Below are 17991 nucleotides of genomic sequence, written 5' to 3' on the forward strand. Positions count from 1 at the left end.
TGCGTCGGTATCTTCCACTTACTCTATAAGCTGTAGTGGGGAATGGCTGCTACAGCCTTATAAACACCATTTCAGAATAGGGATAAATAAGGGACAACTGTATAAAAAGTAAAACTTACTGAGGTAAAGCATGAGTAGCACATTGAATTGATTTGTTCATTCAGTGGAACTCCCTATGTTCCTGCTGGAGTCTCCTAGAGTGCTGGGATTACAGGCATGGTGCCACAGTGCCTGGACAAACCATATTTAAAGATTAGAACCTTGGGCCAGTGAAATGGTTCACTGGGTGAAACACATGATACGCAATCCTTGGAACCATGTAAAGGTGGAAGGAGAGAACTGACTCCTCCCAAAAGTTGTTCTCTGACCACTCCATACATATTGTAGCCTGTGTGTTCCTACACTCACATTAATGGTGGTGCTGATAATGGAAGCTCAAAATTATACAGGCATATCAGGTCCTAAGTAGACACAATTATACCATGAAGCAATACGTATAGTACATACCAACGGACTCAGCATAGATTTATAAAGCAGTTTTTAAAAAGTTACACATTGGAGAGAGAGCTCAGTTGATAAAGTACTTTCTCTTAAGCACTAAGACTCGAGTTTTATTCCCAGCACCCACCTAAAACCTTGATTTGTGGGAGTCTCATGCTTGTAACCTCAGTGCTGGGGAGGTACAGCTCTGGGGCTGGTTGCCCAGCCGGACTAACCTACTCAGTAGGGCTCAGGTCTTGTTTCAAAAAGCAAGTGAGTGGCTCCTGAGAGATGACACAAGACTGATGTCTGCCTGCCATGTGTATATACATGTGTGTATACACTCACACACTCACATGTACACACAAAACCTGTCATGTTTTCCTCATCAGAAGAAGATACCAAATCGAAGGGTTAAAAGGAGAATGTTCTGAAAGGAGACAGTGGGGACGGTCGCAGAGCCTCAGTAGTACATATGTGGGTAACTGGGTGAAGTGGCTTATACCTGCAGCTCCGTGGGAGCTACACGAGCCAGAAGGCAGCTTGAAATAAGTTTACAACTATACTTGGCAACACAGCAAGATCCAGACTTAACAAAAGAAAGAAAAGAGAAGGGAGGGAAGAAGGGGAGATTATTACACGAATTTCACCATAGTAGAAACAAAACAATAAAACCAAAACTTACTTTAACAATGGGCCTCAGCTATAATAGCTCAATCGGGAAATAAAGACCAAAATTCTGCTGGGCAGTAAATGGTGGCACACACCTCTAACTCCAACACTTGGAAGGTAGAGGCAGGGGGAATCTCTGAGTTCAAGGCCAGTCTGGTTTACAAGAGTTCCAGGACAGCCAGGGCTATACAGTAAAACCCTGTCTCAGAAAAACAAAAGGAAACTGAAACAAAGAACAGGGTTTGAAGACACACTTTTCTATTTTAAACCTGAAAGTCTGCATAATCACCATCTAGATGAATAGAGAAAGATAAAGATCTTATTGTTTGTTGGACTTGCCAGGACCCTGTATTCATATCTTGCTTGACACTTGGTATCACTGCATCTTTACTATCATAATGAAAACAAAGCTTGTTTTATCTGAGACATTTATGTCATATGGCACATACTTAAAGTGTTTCAGCACATGTAGAGAAATATCAGAAGCTTGTCTTTCAGGACGATTGCCTTTTGCTCTCTACGTGTAAGAACCCGAATCTGAAAATATTTTTAGACCCAATGCATCCTGCCATAATACATAATAACCAAGGACCAAGAATCAGAAAATGTAATTATCTCCTTTTGCCAATCCAAGATAGATGGCCAAAGGAACATTGGCCTGCCTGCTTTAAACTATTTGTGGTTCAACATTTAATGTCATTGGTGTTAGGACAAGGAATATGTGTCCTCGTTTTATGGAATCACATTGTGTGCTGGTGCGCACAAGTGTGTTTGTGTGTGGGGGTGGGCTACATGTGTGAATGTGCATGTGTATACATCCGTGTGCCTGCATTGGAACTGAAGAATAGCGCTTCTTTTGTCTTCCTGTGTCACAAGTGCCTAGAAAAAGGCAAGCTTGAGTGTATACTACAGGACAGGCTTCAGGATCAAGACAGAAAAAAACCTGTAAGTACACAATATTTAATGTAATTCATCACACTCCATGAGACAAGATCCAAGTACTGCTTTATGTATGCAACAGAATAATGGACGCTGTGTATAAGCCTCTTATGTGCTTCAAGACAAACCACTGATGAAAATGTGAAAGACATTGAGGGTTCCAAGCTTCTATTTTCAGATTCTGGCATTTGGAAGCATCAGCACAGGACAGGGATGAGAGCCGGATTATAAAGGGCACATGTGGATAGGCAGTAGTGTGCTGTTATGGAACCTTTGGTGTACATTAGGAAGTCTCCGACACAAGTCTTGTGAGCACTCCAAATTCCTCATACAATTTATGTTCTACATGATCAAGCTGGGTTTCTAGTTGTTGAAGCAGTGTCACTAATAAATAGAAGAAACTATTTTAGGGTTTTAAATAGATCCTGTCATAGAGACTCATTGAGGAATCCCTTGAAGCACACACTCCTGAATAGAAAACCCAAGAAAGAGACAACAGAAATGTTTTTTCAAGGAAAACAAACCTTCTTTACTTAAAACTCTAGTGATATTAACATTTTCTCAAGGTGACTGTTGGATGGTTTTTTTTTTTTTTTGTCTGTTTTCCTTTTCCTTTTTTTTGACAGGTTATTTCTTTTGCCAGGTTCAAGTATAAAGGAGGCAATTTTGAGTCTTGGCCTTGGGAGTCTTAATATAGAATGGAAGATGATCAATCTTCAAGGCCTCACAGGATTTATACATCTAACCAGAGAAGAAAAGTGAAAAAAAAAGACAGTAGATTAGGGGCTTATGATGGCATGGGAACTCACCCCTGGCCTCCATTTGGGGTGACTGACTATTGGACCAAGGCCTCTGCATTATGACACCCTGATACTCTTTTCTAACTGCTTACTTCGTCAATGGCCAAAGAGCCCACAATGCTTTTGACAAGAGGAGGTATTTTGTGGAGGAGGGGGTAGGTGGGCATGCATGCTATGTTCTATTAGCTCTTTAACTTTTTTTCTTTTTAATAAAGGCCTCACTGAATCTGGGGCTGACTCGGCTTACACTGGCTGGCCAGCAAACCGTAGGGATCTTCCTGTCTCTGCCTCCCCAGTGCTGAGATTACACCTGGCTTTGTACATGAGTACTGGGCATCAAACTCAAGCCCTAAAGGCTACCTGGCAACCATCTTCCCAGCCCTGACAACTTTTTGTTTTTTTTGAGCTGTCCTGGAACTTGATCTGTAGAGCAGGCTGGACTTGAACTCAGAGATCCGCCTGCCTCTGCCTCCTAAGTGCTGGGATTAGAGGTACATACCACCACCACCTGGCTAACAAACTCTTAAAGAGAAAAACAACAGCCCTTTGGTTTGGGAAATACAAGATGAAAAATAAATTGTAAAGATTTCTCTCTGTCCTCTACTGTACTAGTCTGGCAGCCAGAGGAGCAGGAGCTCAGAAAAAGCCAGCTCTTGAAAAGGACTTATATTTTATATGAGGCAGGAGATGCAAGGCATAGAAATTATTATAAAGTCGTATATTCTCTCAAATCTAACTTAATGGAAAAAATTTCTATATCATTCCTGCAGACTCACCACTCTCTTCTCCCTCTCCTCCAAATGCCAGTCTGGAATAGCTGGAAGCAAAGGGATGATGTTCAAGATTAGTTGCTCTTCCAGCTATGTGAAGGTGGGACAAAACCTTGGTTAAAGGGGCAGAAACCGCTTTGGCTCTTTTCTTATGGTCCAAATGTGCCTGAGGACCTAGGCGAGATATCTTAGACTCCGTTGGACTTTGTTTGCTGCGACCAGGAGTGGTCTTTAGTGATTCAGTGGTCTGACTAAGGTCTATAACCTTGTCACAAACCCACTCATGATTGGTGGTGACACTTTGAGTAGGACGGATGGCGGTTCTGCCTTCCTTTATTTTTCTGCTTCTTATTGGGCGGGTAGGTGGTTTTTTAGGTGGTAACCTGGAATGAAATATTGTAGTTAGAATCCTGGTTATTCCAAAACCGTGCTTTATCATATAACTTCTGAGAAGTGCCTTGGATATAATAAATCACCTTTCCATATATTAGAATGAGATGGGCCAGAGGGACCATGTAGATCACAGAACACAGTGTCATTCAAATTGTATCCTAGATATCCTGGAGACATCATGGCACAAGAGCAACTGAGAATGTTCAAACCCAGGAACCGCATGTGTATTTGTGCGTGTACATGTGCCATCTGCTAAAGATGCCAAAGGGAATACTCTATCATTTTCTACCTCATTCCTTTCAAACAGGCTCTCTCTTCTCACTGAACCTGAAGCTAAACTGGCAGCCTTAGGGACCCTCCTATCTCTATTTCCTGGATCACATAACTGGGGCTACAGGTGGGCATGGAGCCACACCTGGCTTTTTGATGCTGGGATTTGAACTCTGGTCCTTATGCTTGCACCATAAGTGCTTTTACCCACCGAACCATCTCTCTAGCTCCCTGCTGCCTTTCTTAAAGTCAGTCAAGGTCACAGATGGTAAGAGAACTGGTGTAAGAGTTGAATGTAGCCCTTTGATACTGTTCCCAGAACCTAGCCTCTTAGCAGACAGACAGACAGACACACACACACACACACACACACACACACACACACACACACACACTCTCACACTCTAGTGGGCCTCAGAGCTGCATAATCTTTCAGGCTATCATCTGGGCAATGTTCATTTTCAACAACCAGTTCCTACTTTTCCAACATAACCTCTGAGCCTGCTTACCAATATGTGAAAGAAGCATATGATTATCAGTCTCTGAGTGGCAGTGAAAATGAAGGCAGGTGTCTGTTTTATACACCCAATAAACGAGTCCACATTTATCATGCAAACACAGCTGGGTCCTCAGGTAGTACTATGTCCAGTTGATGTTAGATTAATCTAGGTTTGAATTTGGCCCAATAATGTCTAAAGCCTCTGTGTAACTCAGTTTCATTGTCTATAAAAGATGGGGGTGATGCTCTTGGCCCAGAGAGGCTACTGTGGGCATTATTTTTGTTTCCATTAAGTTGGGTGCTTGACATGTTTAGTGTATGCAAACTAAGTGCTCAATCAGTAATTAATGTTGTTCAGGATTCTAAGGATATCATCCATACTTTCCCCACTTCTATTTGGATGAATAAGGTGCTAAGAGACTTACTTTGAGCCTTTTCCTTGAATTGTAGAATATTTGGTATCTTTCTGTTTGACAACTTTCATGTTCCCATTAAAATATACATTTTTGTCAGTATCAATCTCACCAGTTCCTGCTTGCAAAAATACAAGTTTTTGAGGCTTTATCTTGGCATATTTGTGAAATTTTTTGAGTTTCATAGATAACATTTTTCCTCCTGGAGAGGAGAGAAGATCATGAAAGCTGGAACTTGAACAACAAAGACAAGAGAAATCAAAATTTCTGATCCTGGTGTGATAGGATGGGGGTCCCTACCTGAGACAAGACAAGCATTAGTCTGGGCAAAGAGGCCCAGCCTCAGCCTGAGCAGCCTCAACATACCAGGCCAGTTGAGGGCTACCCAGCATGTGCATTCATTTGCCTGGCTCTTAATTCACTGGTGATGATAGGGAACACATCTTTAAGGAATTGTCGTCTTTGCTAGTAAGGGCTGATGTGCCAAAGGTCAGCCTTGCTTCCTACCCTTGACCCCCACCCCCCAATCTTCCACCTAGACGATTCTGCTTTTGAGTCTGGTTTGACTTCACATGCTCCTGTCTGCCTTCAACTCTCGTCTCATTCAAAAGCAGGCTCTAGGCACTGTACTCTGTCTGCATTTTCAGCAGGCTTCTTAAAGCCAATCTTCTTCCAGTAGTATCACTGTTTGCTCATGTGTGCAACCATGAGGGACAAGCAAACCTGATGGAAACATCTCAAGAGAGTCTTCACTTCCTGTTTCACCTTCATCATCAGCTTCATCATCGGATGAAGAAGATATTTCTGAAACCTGTGGTTAGCAGAGAAAGTCATGATTATATATATTTAATCATCCTGGTCTAGAATCTTAAAGAAGTAATAAAAGATTATGTTGATGGCAAATTTTTGGCATTTCAAATAAAAGGTTAAAAAAAGTATCAATTTCCTTAACTGGCCTCATGACAGGCAGGTGGCCTTAATTTTTTCAGCTAGGGCAACACTTAAAAATGAACTGTTTCCTTGAACAAGAGTGCAGGCAAAGCCTCAAGGCCTCCAGCCCTCACCTCATATTCATCCTCTACTTAGAATGCTAGTGAACATTCCCAGGGTGGGAACAGTAAGCAAAGAGCAAGATGACCACGAGAGCAGGGAGCAGGTGTTGTCATAAAAAAAATCAATGAGTCAAATGAGGTTTGAGGTGGTATCTCAAAGCACTTCTCTGTACGGGGTGGTTCTGATGCTAAGGTCCTGTTCCCCAGTTGGTTCTTGATCAATTAATAAAGATACCAGCGACCAATGACTGAGGACAGGAAGGGACACTTAGAGTTGCACAGGAGGATGCAGGAAGAATGGGAGAGGGAGAGAGGGGGAAGAGGAAGGAGGAGGCAGTAGTAATAGGAGATAAAGCCAACCAGTCATTTATTTGAGTTTTCAGTTGTAGTGGCCAATGGTCACTCTATATCCGCTTATGCCTGGGGTAGCAGGGGAGGTTTAGGAGTGCCTAGTCATTGAGTTAGCAAAGGTATTTTAAGATTAACTAGTGTGCTTGTGCATAAAAAGTGTTTAAGCTATCAGACAATGTTTATCACAATTAATATTAGGAGCGTCTCCCTAACAGAAAATGATAGTAAGACAAGGTACAGATTGCGAGAAGACAGCCTCAAACATATAACAACAGCAGCAACAACCACAAAAATGGGATCTAGAACATTCAAAGAACTATTAAAAAACATAAGAAAAAGACAAACTGATCCAAAGTTTTAGGCAAGAAGACCTAAGCAAGCATTTCACACAACTAGAGTTAGAAAAGCAAGCACTGGGTTTTTAAGGACCAGCGACATACAAATGTGACACTGTATTTCATTACCAGCAGACTGGTAAAAATGAAGAGATACCAAGAGCAGGAAGCAAGAGGAAGTCATATACAGTCAGGTGTGAGTGGAGACTACCTTAGAGGTATTCACATCTGTCTTCCTTGTCCACTTCATTATTTCCTCAACCCTCTATTTAAAGGGAAATAAAAATGTAAATGTGAAAGAGATTTAAAAAAAAAAAAGACAGTGTCCCTGAAACAATTGATTACCCCACTGTATAACAGGCAATGCCTGTGACTGTCCCAAAACAAAACCACACACTTAACATAAGTCTCGGGGCAGCAGCTGGGTTCCTCTTATGGTTCTAGTTTCATCTACCAAATGCTGTGAAACGCAGCAGTTGTTCTTACTACAACAACACAAACACCCCAATGGCAATCCCATGTTCCCCTTTTCACATGCACGGAAATTCATGTTGGACTAAACACATATCATTGCAAACTAATTAGAACTCTTAGACCACAGCTGCAGTAAACACTAATGAAAACAATGCACTTCAGTGATGCTGCAGTTTCATGGAGATCTTGTTCCCAAACCAACAGAAGACAGAGGAAGGATGTTCTCTAGGGAGGAGTAGGAATTCTCTCAACTGCATAAGGTGAGGAGAGTTTTGGTTTGCTCACTGCCTTGGAGTGATGGAGACCTTGCAGTACCCCAGCCCAGGCAGGGACTGCATAGAGTTACATAAAATGATGCCCTACCTTATAAACAATCCAAACTTTGGCCTTTCAAAGAGGCCTCCACTTCTTCCCACCATATGTACTGCAAATCCAGCCCAATTTAGAAGAAACTAATTTCGGCTAACCTCTGTAAGCCTAGAGTCATCCTGTTAAAGAGACCATTGATCCTACAGGTGTGGTATATTGAGACATTGCTAAAATGCCAGCCAATAAAAGGACAACAGCCTTTTTGTAGAGAAGTCGGTTCCTTTGGATAAACAAGCACAATGGGCACACAGCTGAGGACTAACACACACCTGATTCAAGATTTGGAGAAAAAAATGTCATAACCTGCACCCAACATTAACTAACACAAAGCACACAAAACAGAAAATTACCTTTCTCCTTTCTAATCTTTCTTGCCAATTTTGTAGCATAATTGTTTCCTGTTCCTTCTTTCGCTGTTCAGCACTGTCCTGAGATTTCATCATGGCACTGTCCCCTTTCTAGAAAATTTGTGCAAAAATATCACTAATTTAATTATATCTGAATAACAAGAAAATTTTAGTTGCAAGCCTGCCGAACATTTATTATCCATTTTCAAAGTCTTGTTAAAAAGCACAGATTGAGGTTATTGTGATCTGCCTACCTTAGTATAAAGCAGTAGTTCTTAATCTTCCTAATACTGTGACCTTTTAATATAGTTCCTTATGTTGTAGTGATCTCCAACCATAAAATTATTTCATTGCTACTTCAGAACTATAATTTTGCTACTGTTGTGAACTGCAATGTAAGTATCTTATGTGCAGAATGTCTGATCTATGACCCCCACTGGTTAAGGACCCCTCTTTAAAAGTACTTGTTTTCAGCCGGGCAGTGATGGCACACTCCTTTAATCCCAGCACTTGGGAGGCAGAGGCAGGTGGATTTCTGAGTTCGAGGCCAGCCTGGTCTACAGAGTGAGCTCCAGGACAGCCAGGGCTACACAGAGAAACCCTGTCTCGGAAAAAAACAAAACAAAACCAAACAAAACAAAAAAAGTACCTGTTTTCGAGTTATTAACATGGCAAGGAGTTAACTTTCTTACATTTCTTAAAAGCTATGGGAAAAATGTATAAACTTTTCCTGCCAAGGTATATATACAAGTTTTTAAGAAGCTTACATGCAACTAGTTCTGATGAATGATACACTAAAGCTGAAACTATAAATTAGGCTATGGCAATGTGGTTTTTGAAGACCGTAATGTAAAACGGCAGCCAGAGAATGTTGTGTCTGCTCAGTGGTCCAGACAGCTACTTTCTAATGCAAATGCAGTTTCTAAAATGGTTCCCTGTGCTGCTAAAATGTCAAGTTCACCAACCTGTAGCTGTTCCTTCTGGTCTTCTGGTGGATGAAGAAGTGTTGGATCTTTCTCTTGTTGCTCATCTTTGTGTGGTGAGGATTCTTGTGCTGGCACTTCATTCAGTTTCTCTGCCATAACTTCTGATTTCCTAGCAATGCTGAGGGTATTAAATTAACTTTAGTATTTTTTAGCTGGTAGTATATATAACTTGCAGGACTATATAAGCATTTATAGTGAAATTGCTTGTGTATAGTAATACAATTTACATATATAGCAGATTTGCTATATTTTCTGGGTTCTTACTATCCAAGGGTTATATAATCTCACCCTTTTTAAATGAGGGAGGCACACTTTTGGGCATACAAAAGGATTTCTAATAAGCACCACACTACTTTATACACATATGCAAGAGAAAAATAGTCAGTCAGCCTTTAATTATTTTAGAGATAGACTCTTTAATGTCTTTAGATATGAACACATCAATCTGACCTAGGGACGGCAGGTAATCTGGAGGAGGGTCTAACTGTGTGCCAGTATTCAATGCTTTCAAGGGCTAGATTATCTCTGTTTGCATAAGACAAGGAATAATAGTTTTCAAGTTATAAATTTCTTGCTGTTCAAAGTATCTTTTTTCTAAGCAATTGTACTGTAAACATTTGCTACTTAGAAATACAGTACTGAATTTTGTACACTTAGTGGACAGGAATTTAGATTACAAGATACAACATAAAATGTGTCTCAAGGTGGAAGAGCAAGAACATTTCAAATTCAAGTGAACACAGCTGAACTTGAAATTCCTTGCCAGTGGAACAGTCTTCTAGGAATAACTTATTGACTAAAATGAGACCCTGGCGACATAACGATCAATCTCACTTATCTTTCAATATCTGCCTGTATCTTTCTGTCTCTTGTCTCCTCACCCTTGACCCTTGTCCCTGTCTTTTTGTCCTTCCCATGAAGGTGAATAGAAATGCTATGTGGTCATCTAGGTGCTGTTGCTGAGATGGAATCCTGAAAATGATTTTGGGTTGTTTTTACATTGTTCTACCACACCTTAATGGTGCAGGATGTGTGGAGACTGAAAAGGATGTGTTTCTGTTCAGTTTGGTACCTTTCTAAGTAGTTTCCATTTTTGCTTTCTCTTTCCTCTTCTCTCTCTCTCTCTCTCTCTCTCTCTCTCTCTCTCTCTCTCTCTCTCTCTCCCCCCCCCCAATCGTTTTTTGTTTTTTTGAGGCAGGGTTTCCCTGTGTATCCCTGGCTGTCCTGGAACTCACTCTGTAGACCAGGCTGGCCTCGAACTCAGAAATCTGCCTGCCTCTGTCTCCTGAGTGCTGAGATTAAAGGCGTGTGCCACCACTACCTTGTCTCTTTCTTCAGTCTTTCCTTCCTTCCTTTCTTTCCTTTCTCATCACACTATACTTCCTTTACTTGATTAGAAGACAATGACAGACTTTTCCTCAGTGAAGAAAAAATAAATTGCCATTTTGAAACTGAATTTGAGAGCAAAATTTCAAAGTTTGAACTTGCACGCAAGGTTCCAGGCTAGAAAGGATTGTTTGCTGACCTTTGCTTTATCTCTTCTCTTTGGACTCTTTCTTTCTCCTTTTTGCCTTTTTGTTCATAAGCAGCATGGTGTACCTGTATCAAAGCTTTCTTGGCCGCTTCACCACTTGGCATAATTTTATGACAAGATTCTAGTTTAAAGAAACATGTCAAACAGTTGATTAGAGGACCTATTTCCTCTCAATCCCACAAAGAAGTAAATGAAATCCCCCCCTCAACATTAAAAAGTATATGAACACAGATTGTCTTAGTTAGGGTTTCCATTGCTGTAAAGAGACAACATTTAATTGGGGCTGGCTTACAGGTTCAGAGGTTCATGGTGGGAGCATGGCAGTGTCCAGGCAGGCTTGGTGCAGGCGGAGGAGCTGAGAGTTCTGCATCATGATACCACTACAGCCAAGAGACTTTCTCATGGGCAGCTAGGAGGAGAGTCTCTTCCCCACTGGGCGGAGCCTGAACATAGAACCTCAAAGCCCACTTACACAGTGATACACATCCTCCAACAAGGCCACACCAATTGCCAGGAGGCCACACCTCCTAATAGTGCCATTTCCTAAGGGTCAAGCTTACTCAAACCATCACACAGATCAAAATTATTTAAATGCTAATTAGGGAAATTGTTCAAACCCCACCTCCTCCCAATAGAATTAGCAAGTTGTCTCTGTTAAACAAGTGCACATTCAAATATACAAAAAGCAACGGTGTGTTTCTGCTTTGGCTTAACTATTTAGAGAGAGGTCAATCAAGGACTCTATGAGGAAAGATTAAAATATGCAGAAGTCAAGTTTATGTGTGATCTAAATGAGAAGTAAAAATCTTAAGTACTCAACCAAACAGATCACATCTGACATGTGTGGAATTTGTACATTATTTTTATTGTTGTGTTCCTAAACTTTGACAACTCTCGATATACATGTGATCATCACACAGTGGCTAGCTGCAGGTAACAAAAGAAACCAAGACCATCAGTAAAATAAGGCATATTTTAATATATAAATATATATTAATTATCTCTCTATATCTCAAATATATTTATATATAGTTTCAGACAGAGTCTCACTATTTGCATTATTCTGGCTATACTAGAACTAACTCTGTAGATTAGGCAGCCAAAAATTCATAGATCCGCCTGCCTCTGCCTCCTGAGTGCTGGAATTAAAGCTGTGTCATCATGCCTGAGTCAACACAGAGAGGTATAATATTTAGTTGATATAACTAATTCTGTTGTATTGGATAAACTATGTAGAAATGAAAACTTTAAGACATCAAGATTAAGTAATTCATAACAAAAGATCATTTGATATAGAGAATTCACTGGAATTTCTCATAAAAGCCAAATTCTCTAGTATGCTTAAGATCAAATAGTATTGACATGTATAAAAATGCATGTGACAGGCAAAGTAACAGGGTGTACTTCAGGAACAAGAATACAGCGTAAGTTAGCACATGTCACATATCATGTATGTACACGGAAACTAGCCTACATCTGATAAAACATATTCATCCACTGGTAGCTAAGTGAACTCACCAATAAAAAGCCAATATCTGAACTGGTAGGGGCCACAAGAATAATATATACCAACCATGTCATTTACTTAAATTTTTAACAATTGTTCCAAAGATAAAATTTCCAAACAGAGGAGTGGATAAGCAAGCAGAGAAGAAGCCTTCCAGGGGACCAGGGCTTGGTTAATTCTCTTTAAACCAAAGACTACTCTCCAAAGTCCTGTTAACTAGGGAATAAAATTATGATGATTCAAGTACTTCATGATTTTTCTGTGTTGCTAAAATATATTCCCTAGGGAAAATTTTTTTTTACCTTTTTTGATCATATGCTTTTGGATGGTTTCTTTTTTTGTTGCTATTACACCTAATGCATTTGGCACATATAGGATGTTCTGAACTGGGGTTAATTTATATGACAGAGAAGTCTTCGTTGATAATCTTGCTGAGACTGGTAGAGGAGATGGAGGTCGTATCTTCCGATTCTGCCTGCCATGACAAAGAAACAAACATGTGTGGATTACTTTTTAGTTTATAATTTTATACAATGCAATACTTGGACACTACAAGGAAATGTTTACTGGAGAATTTTATAGAACAAAGTAAAAGCTACTTCATTTTTCCCATTTGCAATTGTTTAGTTTATACACTATATTATTTCATGTAGGAAATACCGATATGGCCTTTGTTTCAGTAAAATTCTTATAAGGAGTAACTGCAAATAGGTTACTTACATAGCCTTTAAGGGAGAAGGTGAGCGCATTCCCAGGGAAGGAGATGATGGCCATCTGTAACATGGTATGCGGCATGGTGATTGTTTCCTGATGGTAAGGTTTATGTTGTTTCTTCTGTTCATTTCTGGATTCTGAACATACCAATTCAATAAGATAAAAAAATTAGCCGGGCGGTGGTGGCGCACGCCTTTAATCCCAGCACTTGGGAGGCAGAGGCAGGTGGATTTCTGAGTTCGAGGCCAGCCTGGTCTACAGAGTGAGTTCCAGGACAGCCAGGGCTACACAGAGAAACCCTGTCTCGAAAAACCAAAAAAAAAAAAAAAAAAAAAATTACTAGCAATTGTTATACTACACCTATCTTTTCATAAGAAAATATTCTGAATAAAATAGTGTCATGGTTCCTGAAGTCTTTTTTTTTTCTTCCGAGACAGGGTTTCTCTGTGTAGTCCTGGCTGTCCTGGAACTAACTCTGTAGACCAGGCTGGCCTCGAACTCAGAAATCCGCCTGCCTCTGCCACCCAAGTGCTGGGATTAAAGGCGTACGCCATCACCGCTCCAATTTTTTTTTTAATTCACGAAAATTAGATACTTTTTATTTTCTAGATTAAGAGGTTACACAATGCAAGTATATCACAGAAATACATTTTTAAAATCTACTTTGGGGCTGGAGAGATGGCTTAGCAGTTAAGAGCACTGGCTGTTCTTTCAGGGGTCCTGAGTTCAATTCCCAGTAACCATATAGTGTCTCCCAACCATCTGTAATGGGATTTAATGTAGTCTTTTGGTGTGTCTGAAGACAGCAGCAGTATACTCATATACATAAAAGAAATAAAAATATATCTTAAAAAATCTATTTCAAATCCAATTCAATTTTAAAACCTCACTGAATGGTCCAGAACATTCTTCAAAAATATTTTTCTTCAAAGTATGGAAACATCTCACATTAACTGCTTAACAAATCTCTGGAGAGTCCCTTTATCTTTGGGAGATGTTTTCAAGTCTTAGAAGGCATTTTCCCACTTGCCTATGGCGAAACTTCCACCATTCCTTCAAGAAATGCCACTGCAGTCACTGTGGGTGATGCCTTAATGTTTGTCTAGGCTATGCTTTGCACACTCCCCTTGCTAAGACTGTTCTTACACACTCACCTTTGGTGATCCTTCAACATTCGCCTCAGGTTGTACTTTCACACTTGCTTCAAGGTGTGATTCTCCACTGGCCTGAAGAGATGCTCCTGTTTTTCCTTCTGAGGCCACTTTCATACTTCCTGAGTCCATACTTAATTCAGGTGAGGTATCCGTGCTTGTTTCAAGTGAAGCATTTATGCTGACAACAGGAGACATTTCCATACTCACAGAGGAGGATGATCCCATACTCGTTGAGGGGGATGAATCCTCACTCACTGTGGGAGATGGTTCAAGACTTGAAGAGGTATCCACACTCACTAAGGGGAGTTTTTCAACATTTGGTTTAGGATGTTTTGCTATGTTCTCATCAGAAGGTACTTTGGTATCCACCTTGTTGGAAACATCCACTTTCACTTTAGAGATGTCCTCTGTGTTTCGAGGTGTTACTTCCACATCAGCTTCAGCTGGTTCTTCCAACTTTGTTGGAGAGGGTACTTCAATTGTTATTTTGGGTGGGATTTCTATGTTCATCATTGCTGGTCCTTCCACATCTCCTTTGAGAGGAGTTTCTAGTCTCTTTGTGGCTGTTATTTCTAATTTTGCTGCAACTGGCGCTTTTGCTGATGGTTTACGGAACATAGCAGAAGACTTTAGCTCATCACTAGTAAACATTGGTACAGAAACGTAGCGGAAAAAGTATTTGGCTGTGCCTATAAGTGAATGAGGACACAGTAAATTTCATATAAAGGTAGTAATAGGTAAAAACACTCTGCGTACACAGTATGAACACAGTATGAACAGAGAAAAGTGGCTGTTTAATATGAACTTATAGGAATTTTACACAAAATAGGAATTGTTATAGACATAGTCTGGATCATCAAAAATGTATTATTATAGAAGCAACATCTACAGAATTTCTATAATATCTGTGGTTAACTACAAATGAAGATAAGCTGATCTATCTGAATCATATTGCATTTCAAAATTTCTGCCACACTTTAGAAAAGATTTATTTTTATTTTATGTGCAAGAGTGTTGTAGGATATTTGACCACACTGTGAATACCGAGATTGAGTTATTTACCAAAAAACTCTGTTTCTGGTTGTGGTCTTGCCTAGTCCTTCGTACACACCTTTAATCCCAAACAGTGAAAATAAAGTTAGTTTGCAGAAGGAAATAGCAAAGTCTGAGGGTGATGTCTAGTTGAACGACAGACAAAGTGACAAATCAGAGAAAGATTTGACAGAATATGATGTGTCCAACTTTCATGAGAGAAGAAAGGGAAGCTACTAGAGAGAGTGCGGAGAAAGGAGGCAGTTTTACTGCAACAGTTGTACAGAGGCAGGTGGCAGAGAGATAACAGGCTAGATACAGGTGACGACAGAATGAGACAGAATGAGAAGGAGCCAGAAGATTAGAACAGTGCTAAAGTTAGTATGAGGCCAAGCAGCGCATTTTAGGAGAGGCTGAGAGAAAGAAGCCAGATGAAATCAGTCAGCTTGGAGAGAGACTTTGAGCCAGAATGCTGAGTAGAACTAGCCACCCAGAGCTCAGAAAGAACTAGGAAGGAGTGAGCTTATTCAGCAACATGTCTCAGAGTCTGAAAACATTCTGGGTCTAGATAAGATTGTATGGAAGCTAGAAACTTCCAGGACTAGGCCTAGGTTACCAGACTGAGGCAGTAAGCTTCTGAGACTACAATTAGTTGAGGCAAATTAAAGATACATTTACACATGAGTGTTTGCCTGTGGTGTGTGTGTGTGTGTGTGTGTGTGTGTGTGTATACACATGCACATACATGCCTGATATCCTCAAAGGCTAGAAGAGGATGCTGGATTCCCTGGAAGGGGAGTGTAGAGTTACAGACAGTTGTTGTGAACTCCTACGTGGGTGTTGGGAACCAAACCTGCGTCCTCTCAAGAGCAACAAAAGTGTTAACTAACTGCCAAGTCAGGCTTAGATATCTCAGATGAATATCGGAAACACTGCATACTTGGTTGTTTTAGAACAGAACTAACAATGAACATTGTCTCATTCATACTAAAAACTGCAGTAAAATGGGACATGATGAGTTCAGAAACATTCATTTAGAAGTTTGACACAAATCCAAGAATTATCACTAACAATAGAACTGTGTCATACTTCTGCACTAAACTGTTGGATAGCTTTAGAAGGGGAAAAGGCCACCACATAATACAATAACTCTACAGAAGGAAGGCATGCAGGATATATCAGAACTATTTCCCACCCTATGTCTCTATAACAGAACTCACACATGGAGATAAAGATTGTCTCTAACAAATCAGTGTTCACAGATAAGGCAGATATATTAGCCATATCCACTGACAAACGTTCAATGCCAAATTTGACCTGGGATCTAATAAAATTCTCGTATTGAAAGTGATTTTTTAAATCAATATTTTGCTTCAATAATCTTTATATTTATAAAGATCCCTAGCACAAATTGCATTTTTTTCCAAAGGATTTAACCTGAATCAATTCACTAAAGTCTTCTGTAGTAGGGTGAATCATGTATACTGGTTACTTTTTATTGTCAACTTGACAGAAACTGAAAACACCTGGGAAGATGGACCTTTCATTAAATAATCACCTCCATCAGACTAGCCTGTGACCATGCATGTCTGTGGGACATTTTCTTGATTGCAGTTGATGTAGGGTTTGGTCTCCATAAGAAATGTATCTGAGCAAGCCAGAGGGGAACAAGCCAGGAAGCAGGATTCCTGCTTCAGGTCCCTGCCTGAGTTCTCGCCTTGGCTTCCTTCAGTGTTGGGATCCAAGCTGTAAATCAAACAAACCCTTTCTTCCCTAAGATGCTTTTGGTCAGTGTTTTTTCATAGTATCAGAGAAGCAAACTTGAATAGGATAACACAATACAAGTGGAACATGAAAGGGACATGGTAGGGGAGAAAAGCTGTCAGAAAGAAATCACTTTAAAACTAGACAAGGGAGCTGATGCCTGCAGTATCAGCTCTCAAGAGGCTGAGACAGGAGGATTGCTATGAGATTAAGGCCATCCTGGACTATGTCAGGCCTATGGTGTGAGATCTTGTCAAAAAACAAACAAACAAACAAACAAACAACAACAAAAACAGAGGCAGAGGGGTGAAGATGGGGGTGCATGATGGGAGTGACTTTCAGATGGCTGAGGTGGTAAAGACTTTGCCACTAAGCAGCCTAAGGACTTGCTTTCAGTCCCTGGAACCCATATGGCAGAGAGAACTGACTCGTACAAATTGTCCGCTAATCTCCATACACATATATTCACACATACTTACACACAATCACTAAAGAAACATAAAAATAAAGAGAACTTAAAGAAATATTTCAGTAATAATTATGATTCTTGTACAAAAATCAGCAGTAAAACCATTAAGGCAACAGAGTAAAGCTTTTTTTAGAATGGAGCCAGTAATTTATAATTTCCAAATGAAAATTCATGCTATATTTAATGTGAATCAAAAACAGTAGTCCTTCGGTATAAATCTATTTACACTAGCATTGTCTAATTTATTTCCTCAGCTTTATACTAGACTCTCTGTCATGTGAGTATATGGCAGGAAATTTGCACCACATGAAAAGGAAAGATATTTCACTCTTACCACAGTCCTTGCAGTTTCTTAAATGACATTTTTAAAAAAAGTTTCTTCCAGTTTTGAGACTATAGGATAATCGTTTCTTCCTCCCCTCTACTCCTTCCAAACCTTCCCATATGCTCCTCCCGTTCCTTGCTCTTTTTTCAGATCCATGAGCTCTCTTTTGACTACTTGTTGGGACACGCATAGATGCATAGCCATCGATAGTCCTAAATATACCCTGCTCAGTTTGTATCTTACTCATAGGCATGTTTTCTTGAACAACTTTTCTTTTTTAAAACATCTATCTATCTATCTATCTATCTATCTATCTATCTATCTATCTATCTATCTATCTAT

At 40.0% G+C, this 17991-nt stretch overlaps 1 protein-coding gene across 1 annotated transcript in view; it reads right to left on the reverse strand.

Moving 5' to 3' along the window:
* Positions 1 to 2669: 2669 nt before the first annotated feature.
* Map7d3 (MAP7 domain containing 3) overlaps positions 2670 to 17991 on the reverse strand; it is a 23332-nt gene continuing 8010 nt past the window's right edge. The window contains exons 7-16 of the mRNA XM_028776935.1: positions 14060 to 14748; positions 12912 to 13042; positions 12494 to 12666; positions 10676 to 10805; positions 9130 to 9268; positions 8168 to 8275; positions 5960 to 6047; positions 5249 to 5438; positions 3668 to 4044; positions 2670 to 2832 (exon numbers count right to left, since the gene is read on the reverse strand). Of these exons, the coding sequence (XP_028632768.1) occupies positions 2825 to 2832; positions 3668 to 4044; positions 5249 to 5438; positions 5960 to 6047; positions 8168 to 8275; positions 9130 to 9268; positions 10676 to 10805; positions 12494 to 12666; positions 12912 to 13042; positions 14060 to 14748 (2033 nt within the window). The 3' untranslated portion in view covers positions 2670 to 2824. The remainder of the gene's footprint in view (positions 2833 to 3667; positions 4045 to 5248; positions 5439 to 5959; positions 6048 to 8167; positions 8276 to 9129; positions 9269 to 10675; positions 10806 to 12493; positions 12667 to 12911; positions 13043 to 14059; positions 14749 to 17991) is intronic.

Source organism: Grammomys surdaster, unplaced genomic scaffold, assembly GCF_004785775.1.
Source record: "Grammomys surdaster isolate TR1022 unplaced genomic scaffold, NIH_TR_1.0 274, whole genome shotgun sequence".
Lineage (NCBI taxonomy): Eukaryota > Metazoa > Chordata > Mammalia > Rodentia > Muridae > Grammomys > Grammomys surdaster.